Source organism: Buceros rhinoceros, unplaced genomic scaffold (assembly GCF_000710305.1).
Source record: "Buceros rhinoceros silvestris isolate BGI_N320 unplaced genomic scaffold, ASM71030v1 scaffold4560, whole genome shotgun sequence".
Taxonomy (NCBI): domain Eukaryota; kingdom Metazoa; phylum Chordata; class Aves; order Bucerotiformes; family Bucerotidae; genus Buceros; species Buceros rhinoceros.
The window spans coordinates 39100-52868 of record NW_010390069.1 but is presented as its reverse complement, the minus strand read 5'-3'; the positions used below and the strand labels follow the sequence as shown (position 1 = coordinate 52868).

The following is a 13769-nucleotide window of genomic DNA, read 5'->3' as shown; positions in this document are numbered from 1 at the left end:
TGAAATTTAAGAATTCTGGTTTGGGTGCAGGAATGATGTGGTCCTTTTACATGTTTATCCCTTGAAGCAAGAGGTCACTAAGATATTAAAATAGGCCCTGCAATTACTTTTCTCCTGTTTAAGGAGAGATGTTTTTTCCCCCATAGTACCAGTACCACCTCATAACAAACAGCCTATGCTTCAGCTGTAAGAATAAAACTTTACCTGCTGATACATATGTAGGTTGCTCCTGTATTATGAAAATTTTCTGCTGGTGCTGCTCAATTATGAAGGCAAAGCTTGTAAAACAAATTTGCTTGTATTAAGGCATGGTGTTTCCAGCCTTGGAGTTTCCAATCTGACAGGTGAGCAACATGATTCACAGATAAACAAATACTCCTTAGCAGGAAGCAGTGCTGCTTACTCGATAATGTCTCACCAGGTTTTGTCATATCAATGCTGTGCAGCCTGTATTTCACATTTAAAGGTATTGGAATCCAACCCACTGTTACTAATTTAGAAGGGCAGGATTTATCTAGGTGTAACTTCTTTGCTTTAGCACAGTAGCTTCATCAGTAAGACAAATGGCCCTTCACAGGTGCCTTTCCTACCACTGTTATCCCTCCATCTCTAACAACCCGAGGCAGTGTCTCTCTCTTCCCTTTGACTGATAGGAGTCTGTTACCTTTTACATGGCTCACTAAATGGCATGGAAATCAGGTGAGGTTAATCCTATTGTAGGAGCAGTTCAGTTAGCAACTTCTGCTAACGTGTGCATGCCAATTGCACAGTATGAAATTCTCTTAAAGAAATATGGTAGTAACCTTTTTTCAGATGAAGTGATCCTCATGTAATGACTATTAGTCTACTTTATATTGAGACAGTACAAAGAAGTTTAATCTATCAATTTAATGACCAATGTTTTTAAGGATGCTGTATTTGTGAAAAAGTTCTATTTTGTTGACGTTACTGTTTGCAGGGGAAAGGTTAGCATTTGTTTTAGGGCTTTTGATAAAACTCTGAACATACTGTTTTCATAAAACAGTCCTATATGTTGTAAAATATCTTTTTAAATAAGTAGTTGTATACACATTCACGTGTCACAGAGGGGGCTTCATTGTCACTTCAGGAAAGCTGTCTAGAGGAGTGAAGTGGTTTAATTTGTTTGTTAGTTGAACTCAGTGTCTCCAAAACCCGCGGAATTGATCATAAGGGGTAGCAGCTATCATTTCAGCTAGGCAGGAGGCGGGCAGCGGAAGCGGGAGAGTAAGTTTTCTCCGTCATGTTGCAATGTAATTTGTTGGTTTTTCCCCCTTCTTCATTTCTTGCAATGGTTAGTAGTTTTTTGTTTTGCAACCAGTATGAAAAATAAGGCAATTTGTTGTTAAGCTTCATGTGGGCTTGTATTGTAATGCAGTTGTAAATGTACGTAGACATATATATTTACAGTAATGAAAACATTCATGAGACTCAAGGTGGTTTCAGCTGTATGTTGGAAGAATCAGCAAATCAAATGTCTTCAAAATAGGTCTAGCAAAATGTCAGCACATTTAATTCTTTTCCTTATTCTTAGATAGGAACATTTTTGTAAACGTTCCTCCTTTCTGTGAGCCCAATTTCAAAGGATGTAAAGAGGAGAACCTCAGATTTTGTCAAGAACGCACCTTTCACACAATTTTTCAGATACCTGAAGACAGATACCTGTCTTCTTGCATTATGTCATAGCCCAGCTTAATAAAAAGTCTTATACTAGTTCTTACTATTAGTTATTTTCCATTTATGCCAAAATAGATAAATAGCACCTCATTCCTTTTTCTCCATAAAAATATGCCCTCCCCGCCAATTTCTATTGAGATAGTGTACTGAGCCACATAGATTTCAGAAATATTTGTTCCTTAAAGGCATCAGTTTTGACCGTAAGTGACAGTACTCTTTGCAAGAGGTTGGCCTCAGTGTTGAGATTGCAAGGGCAAGCAATATGGTGGCTACCAGGTGCCACACTGGTCATTTAGGCTTTGAACCTTTTGATTTGTATTTTCTCCCTGATAACTGTCACCCCAGAGAAGAGCTTTGTCAACAGATAAATGTTCTTCTATTACGAGTAAGATGACAGGCAGATTAAGGAAAGCAAGTTGGCTTCTAACATTGCGCTGTTCTGGGACGGTGAGGAGCAAACACAGGATGCGCTCGCACGCTCGGGCGGGGGCATGGGCAGCAGCCTGCTGTCAGACTCTCTCTTCTAAAGCCCAGATCAGAGAGAGAGTGTAAACTAGGGACATTAAATGGTGGAAGGAAAGAGAATGGGAGAAAAAGAGGTTGAAAGAGAGAGAGAAGCCAGCAGTATGAGATAAAAATTGGGCAGGGCAAACAGCTGTAAAGCTGGGACCGGTATGAGGCTTCAACAGTGCAAATTTGCCAGCTCCAATGTGAATAAGCAAAGCTGAGAGTAGGGATCACATACCTGAGAAGCTGCTGGTCTTTCTCAGAAATAACAACCTTTTCTCAGGTTTTTACCGCTTTCAATTGACCCATACCCAGAACTGCAATTAAGCTTCAATATATTTTATAAAAAATAGTACTTAGTTTACTTTCACATAAGTGAAGAGATACAATTGCACAATGGTGGTTACAATGGTAGAAATACATACTGTCAATAAAATGTTTGCAAGAGATTTAAAAACATACTGTACAGCACCACATCTGAAATTGGGTGATGGCAAAATGATTCATACTCCATGTCCAAGAAAATTAAATTCCTTAATTTTTCTTTTGGAATAAATAAAAAAATACAATGTGTGCAACATGTCTCTGACACAACGAAAATATTTACTGACGTTGAGCAATAGATTAAAACCAAAAATGAAGTAAAAAAAGACATTCATGCATTTAAGCCACCATTAGTCTCTAACTCTAAAATAAGGCAGATCATAATCTTTTAAAAACTTTTAGCCACTTAAATCCTCTTCGGTGCTTTTCAAGACAAGGTCTCGATAGACCTTGTAGAATCATGAGCTAAGATGCTTTTATTTCCAACAGATCATTTTTGACAGGCTCAGTCCTATTTGAAATGCATTATATGGTAGAAAATGTTGCTTTTCCTTAATGAAAAAAGAAAAGTAAATAAAAGGAGCTGAGAGAGATGGATGCTTTTAGAATTTATCACAAATGACACTGCTTTGGGGAAGGGAGGTGAGGGAAAGGAAAGGGAAAGAAAATTATGTGTCATCTTCTGTTTTAATGACGTGGAAAAGGGTGACATTGAACAGGACTTGATGTCCATTATTCCAGGCATAAAGAGCTCTATCTCTTGCGTTGTAGTCAAGCATGGATATATGAAAATACTGATTATGGAAAGGAATGTCTGTATACTCGTAAGTGGAGGTTTTTGTGGAATAAGAATAGTAGACCTTGGCTCCTGTTAAATGAGAGTTAGTAACATACAAGGTGCCACAGATCATGAAGGATTCTCCAGCACTTCTCTTTGGGTAGCCTGTGCTCCAGCTCTTCAGCACCTCCAGTGTATCCTGGTTTAGCTGGCTGATGACAATGTTGCCTGCATTCTGATTGGTGGCATACACAGCCCACAGCCCAATTTCATCTGCCATCAGGTCAATATCAGAAAAGCCACCCCAGGTGTAAGGGTAGACATTGTGAAAGCCAGCATACTCAAGGCTACGCTGGGCGAGAACCCGCCCAGTGTCAAAGCTGTATTTGATGATGATGTTGCTCTGATACTTGTTGAAATAGAGGGAGCCATTGTAGACAACGTGGTTGGTTCCTGCCCATTTGAATGGAAGGTTGTATGTCCTTGATTCAGCCCCACTGACAAAGTCTGCAATTGATTTATATTCACGGACGATTTTATTGTTAGTGTAACTATCCATGTACCAGACCTGGAAAGAAAACAAAGATTGGGAGTAAACGCCTGGAGCATAATCTGTGGTACACGATCATGGTATGGCATGATGGATACCTTGCAGAAAAAGAGGAAAAAACCTTTTAGGTGTGCAGCAGACTATCAAAGTACAATATTGTCCACATTTCAAAAGCATGAAGAACTCTTGAGATTCTGACTCAAAACTTACCTACACAAGCGAACTCTCAAGAAGACTGTTACTAACTACAGTGTCTGCATTCTCAGAGAAATTTAATTTTGGATTATTCAGCATTTGGGTCTCTGATATATGCGGCTTGCTTAAAGATATTCCCAGGAACTAATAATCAAAGAGAGAGATGGGAAATGGCACATGAGCTAAGCTTGGATTTATGCTTAGGAATAAATTTGGTTGAATTTTCTTCAGCTGAATCTCTAATCAGTGAAAAATAGTGTATTCTCATAAAGAAACCAAACACAATAGCAATGAAATCAGGAAAGTTTAGGAACCATTTTTCCCCCATAAACCAAAAGAAAACAAAATCCGTACTATTTTTTGGTGTTCTGTATGCCAACTTTCATTCCCCCATTTTTTTCCTTCATGCATTTTGCCTTTTATCCTTTTAGTTTATCAGAGGACAAATCAAAACCTGAGTAACAAAGAACAGAATAATTTCTGGAGATACTTTTTGTGCTGATTTCAAAACTGGCCTATGTGTATAAATGCCAGTTTGGTTCCCCACCCGATTAGTAGTTGAGTTGCTGTATGGGGTATGGTTTGCTCTAATTTGCGTGAGCACGGGCAGTCTGTGTGTTGCTTGAAGAGGGTGGCAGCGGGGGAACCTGGAGGCTGTCTGGGAGAGGGGATTGATTGCAGGACTGCAGGGTGTGCGGGGAAGGGGCCACAGTGAGGAGCAGGCGCTGGTGGAATTGAGGGCCCATGGCGATGGTTCTGGAGCAGCCACTGGAATGCCAAGGTGGCTGAAGAAACTTCTTCAGGACAAGAGGGGCAGAGCAGACTTTGCTGCTCTCCTAAGGGTAATTGAGATTCCTGGGGTCAGTAGTAAAGCTGCACAGTCACAGCGGGCAGGGGAGAGCTGCACGCAGATCTTTAGTTACTATCATTTGTATGTTGCCTTTTCTATTGCCTTTGGTTTTTTTCTGTGTTCAAAACCTTAACCTTGTGGGTCTCATACAAATGAAAGGTTGTTTTAACTTGGAAAGCCCTTTGATGGAGAGAGCCACCTGCTCAAAGCTGTGGCCAATGTGAGATCCTGTTGCAGACCCGAGCAGTAATATAACTTGGATCTGAGGCGGCACACGGTCTGAACACGATTTATATGGGGCCTAATACTGCAAATTTTGACTGCGCCGCATTATGGGTTATGCTCTTGGGTAAAAGTGTTGATGTTTGTGTTATGTTCCTTGTGTTTTTAAAGATGCAAGCTCAGATAAATACGGTAGGGAGAAAATAAATTGTGTACTCACATCAGAGTACAGTCATACCTGTAGCAGTTGAAGGAAAGTTGAAAGCACAAAGGTGCTTAGCTAACTTTTGTCTTTGGATATTTTTGCATCAACACTGTTGCTTTTTCTCTGAAGGTGTTTTAACAGTGAAAATGATGGAAGTAGAAGAAACATGCTTGTGAGTGTAACCTCCTAGGGGGCAAATATCTTTTAAAAGACTAAAACAAAGAAAGTAAAACTCCAGAAGGACACAAAGATATTCAGTGCCTTAACATACTCGGTTATTTTTCTCTGATGCTAACGGATCTGTCATCCAGGCTCCAAATCGGGTTCCAGATATCTTGACTGTAATGGGGCCTGTAATTTTCATCAATTTGCCACATGCTGAAATTAGAAAAACAAATGCATTAATACAAATAATTACACAACTCTCTTTGACATCAGTCAGAGCACAAGACCAATTACTGTAGACTAAACAGTGGCTCTAAGGCATTCAGGCTTATGTTGAAGATGGATCATTGTCTTCACTGTATGAATTTTCCATGTTGAGTAGTAATATAAACATGTAAAAATATACAAGTAAAAATCTATTTGTGTATATTTTTGGTTTTATGTATTTTAAAGCATGGTTACATTTTCTGGGCATAAAGAAAAATGCAGCCTAGCAAAACAATTTCCTGAGTTGAAGTCGATCGAACATTTAATAAAAAAATTAAAAGACAACATAAACTCTTGTCACTTTTGCCTTTGGAAAGTTCAGCGCAAGGCTAGGCTGGAGGGCTGTTTCAGTTTTTCATTGATCGGGGTGACAAGGAGGTTAGGGGCTGACAGGAAAAAATGACCCCGTATGCAAACCCGATTGGTGTGTAAACAAATGCCTGTGTCTGCCTGCCTTGTGGTTACGCACAGGTAGCTGGTCCAGTACCAGGGAAGTGGTACACTTCCGTGGTGCAAAATGCATCTGGAAAGCTGCTCCAAAGTGAGCAGACACCAGGAGAAGGTTGTGAATAGGCCAACTGGACAGGAGCTGTTTTGAAGATAGGAACAGGTAGTTATCCTGGTCTCTGTGATGCAAATGAATATTGGTAGCTGCTGTATATATCAAGTGAGTGAATGATTTATAGAGGGACTTGCAAGGGAAATAAACCCAAACCATTCTCTTGAGTGTTCGTAAGTGTCATTATTCTATTTATCGTAGGTAATAAATAGGGGGAAATGACGTATTTCTTTCAGTGGTTGCACAAATGACTTCCAGGTGTTTTACTACTTGCACTTTTCTGCCTATGGTCAACTTTGTCATAATATTGTAATGTGAGGGAATGAAGAATTTGTTCTTACTTAATGGCTGTAGGTCTGTTGTCCTGGATAATACAAACCCAGGAAGCACTACAGTCTAGTTATTAGAGTTTGCTGAGAGGCAGCCTCTGGATTCTTCTGTGTGCGTACATGACTTGCCATGTAATCTTTGGGAAAGTCATTTATCCTCCTGGGCTTGTTCTTCATCTACAAAATGGTGATAACAATATATATCTCTATTGCACGGTTTTGTACAAAATGGTATTTTTAAAGTTCTTCCAATCCCAAAGGAAAGGTTGCTTTGGAAGTACAACACCACTGCCATCAATAAAGTAATCTCAAAAAATCTCTAAAGCCTGTACTAATACCTCTTTGCCACTGATATATTAGCATTTCTTTGGATACAGAGAATATTCTACTTTAGAATTTCTAACTATCTCTATAAAATATTGTTTAGATTCTATAATCAGAAGTAGCTACAACTGAATCCAGTGTGTATCTGCTCTAATTACTTTTTCATATTTCATAAGCAACATTTGGCAGAGTATTGGCTTCTATGACTGCTACCTTCTACCCATATAATTTTTTTATAGCTTCATAAACATGTTATGAGAAGAAGGGTCCCAAGCATGCTGTGCAACCCGTGTTCTCTTATCAATGCACATCCTTATGCCTGCCAGCAAAGGACCCATATGTGCATAAGTGAACTGGTGGTGTGTGTAATCATATGCACTCTATCTGTATGTGCTTAATTGCTTGCACCCTTTAAAAGTATTGTGGACAAATTGCTCAGCAGCTTCAGCATGAATTTTTCTCTTATTTTAAAGAGCAAGTGTCAGTTATCACAACTGCTGTGGTAATCATTAAACCTCAGTAAAAGTAAGAGAACTGCTTACTCTATGTTAATGAGTTTTTAAAGTATTGCCAGTGCAGATGGAAGATCCCTTTTAAGTGGCCAGGACAAGATAAATAATGCATTATATTGCTGAAAAACACCCGCTAGGGAGAAGAATGGAAAATAGCTATTACACATGCTGGTTAGATAATTATATTGTAAAATGCAATAAAATCTATGCAGATTCAAGCCACGTTGGGGCCAACCTGCTTTCTGCCGCCAGAGGCTTCTGACCATCAGATTGGCATGGGCAGTCACAGCTGGATCATCTCCAGCGCGGCCACTGGGGCTGGGGAGAAGGTGAAGGCTGTTTTTCCATTTATGCTAGCTACTCTGCACACACAGTACCAGCTTCCAGGAGTCACTCACAGTAAACCTAACTGCAGCTCTTTTTACTTTAAAAGAAATACAGCCAGTCCATTAGTCTTAGGTGAGCATAAAAGTAATTTAAGCATCTAAGACCAGTGAATAATGCCAGCAAGGACGAATAAATCTCTATAAAAAGTTGACAATGCAACCCCCCTTTTAACCTAATCTATTTCATACAAACATTTTCTCTCTATTGTTAATATACATAATTTTAATGACATTTTTTTCATGAGTACATCAAGAGAAATAGACTGTGTTGCAGGAACTCAGAATAGAGAGGAGGGAAAATGTGGGTAAAAAAATAGGGAAATAACCCTTGTGAATATACCTAGTCACTCTAATGTATAAAATGTATCATCCTCTAGTCACTTCACTAATCAATGTTACAAGAATATGCTGTAAAAGCAAAGAAAAACAAGATACTCATTAAGTGTAAGTTGATGATCTTTTGCTGTCTAATTAACTTCCTGGAACACTCACTATCAGAAAATACTAAATACTGTCTATTTACATTAATTTTCTTGCTTGCTGCAGTATTGCAATGCAGCCAGTTTCTCCTGACTGCCTCCTGTTAATGCAGTAATGTGTCTACTGAGGGGAAACAGGATCCTAAGAAATTTCTGTTTGAAGAAGTCTTTCATGTATTTTAGCCCATTATTACGGTGTTATTTCTAGTGTAAAATAAAGAAATTGAAAATAAATAATTTGAGGCCACCTTAACCTACATTTTTCTCAATCCATTGTCTCACAACAATGAAGAGGCACTGCTTATCAAGTTAATAACATATTTAATGATGTCACATGTAGCATTTCAAAGTGAACATCCCACACTACATAACTGGGATACTGATCACAGGACTGAACCTTGCCATTGTTAGTGTATTCGGGTTCAGGGTTAACTTACAAAGTGTTGATTTCTCACAGAGGGGCTGGATTGCTGGCTGTAGCAATCCAGACTGCAAGAGCAATCCGTTCAGGAGTCCCGAGTTCTGGAGTGTCAGATTGCGTGGATAGGCTGGGGAGCGGGGAGACTACACTGTGACTGTAAAGCGGGTGGATGGGTCCTAATTATCCCTCTTTGGGTAATGGAGGTTAAGCTGGCTCTTGATAATGATACTTCAGGCTTTTCGGTAGCTGATACTGAGCTAGTGCTGATCTTTAAAGATGCTCAGTGTTTGACTTTTTCTACCTAAAGCCAACACATGAGCAACCAAGACGGAGAGTGCCTGGTGAAAATCTAGTGCAGTGCTCACAATGGATTGCTGCTGTTTCCTACAAAAATCACAATTTCCCCCCTTAAATTAGGTGTCATACTTAATTAGGTTGTATGGCAAATTGGAGAACGGCATATCTTTCTTAAAGTTCATATTACAAGTCTAAAGACAATACACTCAGAGTGGCCTCTCAGGTGTCGTAGCAAGATGACAGGGTTACGATGTAGACATCTCAAAGCTGATTCCAGTCTACTTCCCAGAAATTTTTTTCATGCTGGCATCCCGAAGGTGACCCGAGTAACAGTGCTTGTTTGAGCTTTTTTGAAAGAATGTTTATAGCTCTCCAACTAGTTTTAAATCCCTTGGATTTTAAAGTTGCTGTCTGTTATTTTCCATCTTGATTCCTTCTGTTTACAGTAGGGCTGATCACTATATAAGATAAGCCCGGTACAAACTTAGAATGATATGATTGACCTTAGGTGGAGTTACTCTTGACTTTTATTAGGGTAGCACAGATCAGAATATATTGCAGTCTTTCATCAAGCAAGAAGAAAGAAATCTTTATATTTCTGTAGAGAGACAACTAAAAATATACAGCTGGGGGACGATATTTGCAATGAAACTGTCAACTTACTGAGCTTTTTCATGCAGTCTCGAAGCCTGGTTTCTAAACTGAGTACGCGCTGATGTAGCTCCTCATAGTCATAAGCACCAATTTCTTCTTGAATCCCAGTAAGGACAGCAGACAGATTCCTAATTTCCTCCTTGAACTGGGTGATTAATTTGGCATCAGTTTTGTATTGTTCCAGAACTGGGATCAGTGGCAGAAGCTCATCCATCTTTTCTTTCAACTCCTGTTAAAGGCAATCAGATGTGCATTAGAACAGTTTAAAGGAGCTCAGTCCCCTAATTCCTTTTAATGTAATATTTATGCCTGATTATTAAAATTACTTGAATATGATTATTGATTTTAGTTACAGATCTATTATTAGTGTGTTGTGCGTTTCTTAGACGCTTCAGGCTTAATGGTAGTAAGCAGTGGATAAAACGCGTGAGAGAATAGTTTTTCTACTGAAAGTACACAGTTACCTTCAAGTGATCTGAACCAAACCCGCTGGAGGTCTGACTTTCCATCAAGAGGAGATAAAGCCCCACTAAGTGCGTCTTTCTTGGGAGAAAGTGGTTAGGTCTGAGCATACAGTGACATTCAAGGAGGTCATACCTGTTTTACAGTGCTGTCATAGTTGGTGAGCTGTTAATTTCTATTTCACCCCTTAGAAATACTGAATTAATTTTTTTTTCTCAATGTCTGTTAAAAGCTGTTTAGTTCTGTTCTGGCCACAGTGATATATACCTCTTTCTTCTGAAGTAAAAAAATCCATGGTTCTTAACTGCATTTTGTATTTGTCATCCTGCTACATCACTAGGTGCCTTTGAACTTCCTCAGTTGATGTCTCTTCTGGACTATCACGTATCATTTTTTTGCCTTGTGTGGTGGTTGTTGCATCGCCAGTCCTATTCTAAAACACGGATTAAATAAAATAAGGCTCCACTTTGGAATCTTGGATTGCCTCTTTCTCAGACTTTTGTCAAGCATCATACTTTGAGAACTTGTCTGAGTTTGTAACCTATATTGGCTGCTCATCTTTCGTTTCTTAATTATTCTTTTAAATGTACTGATCATAAGGGCTTTTTTAATTTTAAACTAATTGTTTGAGGTTGTTTTTTGTTGTAGAAAACTTCAAAGAATCCTTGCAGTCAAAAGGTTTTGCTTTATTTAGAGATTTGCATGTCTTTTTATAACTTGATGAAACAGCTGGACTTTCATGAGCTGGAGAGGCATGAGGAGATGCAAGCCTGGACAAAACAAGGCAAAGGATGGAAATAAAGATTTGTTAGTTACTAGCATGAGGTGGTAATAGATTGGGAATGGATGAGGACACACAGGGAGAGGCTAAAAATGGGTTAAAAAAAATCAAGTCCTGACAAATAGCTGCAGTAGGCAGCAGGTTAAATCGAAAAGCAGAAGAGACCTGAATGGAAACCAAAGAAAGAGGAGCAGAAGCAAACATGGTTACAGTAGTCACGGAGGTGTGTGAGGACACACAAGTAGTTTGTTATATCACTTGGGTTAAAGGATGCAACAAACAGGGTGGGCCATTTCCAGAATAAATAACGTGATGCCAAATGCATTTTTGTTGAAGAGATGTGAAAGAAGCAGATGGGCAGAGTCAGCATTTGAGCTGCTTGATCTACCTCTGAATTTTTGCCTCTCAACATGTTCTAAGACAGCTTGAGAGTTCGGCAGTATCTCTTCTTTACCTAGCTAATATATCCATATTAACAGTTGCTTTCATACTGAAATAATTATTTACTCAAAATAATGACTTATATGCATTGTTAGGAAATGTATTTTGCACACAGGTCATCTTAATAGCTTGAAAATTGTATTCTAAATTATAAGCAGATGCATCATTATAAATGGATTTGAGAGTATTAGGAGTTTTATTCTCAAAGGGTCTTCCAATGACATTGCGGGAGCAGAATTACTGAAATGGACAGAAGGAAGCGTGGAGTCTTGTAGTCTGCAGTTAAAACTATTTTTATTTAACTGTTTTTATTAAAAACTGAACTTGAGCCTGCTTCATGCCTGTTAAAATGAATAATTATTTTCTCCTTGTTGACAATGAGCATAGGCTTTGTGACATAGAAAACAGAGCTCCAGAAGCCAAAGGTTTTCTTAATTCATTTTGAAATTATAACTTAGGGTTCACTTCTGTGGGACAGCGAAGTGCCAAAAATCGTGGGTATACCATGGTGGAAAAAATGGAAAGCTTCTAAAAACTCAGGAAGATAAAATGTGTGTAAGAGAATTAGTGAAGGAAATTTATTCCTGATAGGATTTATGCCAGATGAGGTATCATCTGAGCAAACTGCTCTAACTTTTTGTGATGATTTCCTGCTGGGCCTAAATGCTGATCTGATGAAAGAATGACCACAAGCTCAAGTGAGATCTGCATCAAATTTGCACTCTTTGGTCCTCATCAACATGGAACCACGGCGTTAGAATATCTCCTTTCTGTAAATTATATAAAGACGGCTTTGGTATTTTTGTGATAAAGAAAATAATTTCATTGGTTTCTTCCGACACTCCTAGCTTGTTGCTATGATGAGTCGTACAAGTACTAATTTGTATTGCAACACAGAGAGGTGGTAGATGTATTCTGGCACTTTCTGCCTGCTGATGTGACGGTTCATGCTATATCCAGAATGAATTTCTTTCCCTCAGGAAAGAAAAAGCACTGGAATTTTAGTAGATCAAGTTTGAGAAAGCCAGCAGCATATTGTATTATGCTGACATTTTAAATTCCTCTATAACTTGATTGGCTGGAAATCTGTTTTGTACTCCTGGTAAGCTGTCAAACTGAAGTCAAATGACTGGCCAATACAAATATTGATTATTTAAAAGGTTAGAGTACTGCAGAAACTTTCTACCTTTGACATTGTGTATCAGACATTCAAATTTTGGTATTTTGTTCCAAGGAAAACTATAATGAGAACAGATACTATATCATGGCATTATACAAATGTGGTGTTACTGTAGCCATGAGTGAAGGGGTAAAAGGTAGAGACATTTCTTACTACCTGAAAATGATTAGAAGTATGGGATCAAACTCTAATCTAAACTACGAAGGATGAGATAAAGCTCGATAGTCAGATCATCAGTGTACTTAATTCCTGATATTACTAAGACCCATTGGATATTCAGTGTCCCTGAAAAATAAATTAGATCCCTTAGCTGTATAATTGCTTAGGTGTCTGACTTTAGCACCAATTATAACATTAGACCCATTTTATGTGAACTTTTATAAACTTAAAAAATTATATATTTGCTTAATAGTGTAATCCTCAATGTATTTTCTAGATCATATTTTTCTGTCTTGTAGTCTTGAAATATCAATTTATCAGATCTGATATTCAAAGAACTTAACATGCTCTTGAACATTTTTTCCTTAAGAGTACTTCAGACAGCTTTTTTGAAATACAAGATGCTGTTTTGTAATCTTTGCAACCCTCCTTCCTCACAAAAAGATCAACTGGTGGCTTTTGTTATCATTAAAATTCTTTGGAAGTCTTTTTTTAATCATGCAAATAATTACCCTCCTCCCCATCCCAAATTTAAAATAGCAAACCTTCAGACATGAAATTAGATCTTAATTGTACTGGATAAAAATTACAATAACCTTATTTATTATAGGTTTTCTTCCCTTCAGCTGCAGTAAAAGGCAACAGTAAAGTGAAGAACTTTCTAGTTGTTTGCTCTTAATTCCATTGGATCTCCCCATTCATCACTGGTGCTTGAATTGATAGAAATTCTCAGTATGACATGCACATTGATACAGAAAAAACAGGAATCTGTTTAGTGACAGTTCTCTAATGACTTAATAATTAATAGTTACTCCCTATTACAATTAAATTGAACCGAGCAAAAGATTATCATCATAAAGGAAGATTTATTATGCTTTTCTTTTTAACGTTGCTTTTGAATGAGCATTTCAAGCTGAGATCTTAGCAGTCCATGCATTGCTGCTTAGTACAGTGCTTCCAGCAGGCTTTCAAAGTTATTGTTAAAATAAAACCTACTTGAAAATGCTTTGTCATTAATGTCTTCCGA

At 38.2% G+C, this 13769-nt stretch overlaps 1 protein-coding gene across 2 annotated transcripts in view; it reads right to left on the bottom strand.

Moving 5' to 3' along the window:
* Window positions 1-2520: 2520 nt before the first annotated feature.
* Window positions 2521-13769, bottom strand: part of OLFM3 (olfactomedin 3) — an 18763-nt gene continuing 7514 nt past the window's right edge. Inside the window, exons 4-7 of one of the 2 annotated variants that reach the window (XM_010136257.1) lie at window positions 13739-13769; window positions 9729-9948; window positions 5598-5704; window positions 2521-3872 (exon numbers count right to left, since the gene is read on the bottom strand). In XM_010136257.1, coding sequence (XP_010134559.1) covers window positions 3195-3872; window positions 5598-5704; window positions 9729-9948; window positions 13739-13769 — 1036 coding nt within the window. In that variant the 3' untranslated portion in view covers window positions 2521-3194. The remainder of the gene's footprint in view (window positions 3873-5597; window positions 5705-9728; window positions 9949-13738) is intronic. The other variant, XM_010136264.1, reaches the window with a different exon arrangement.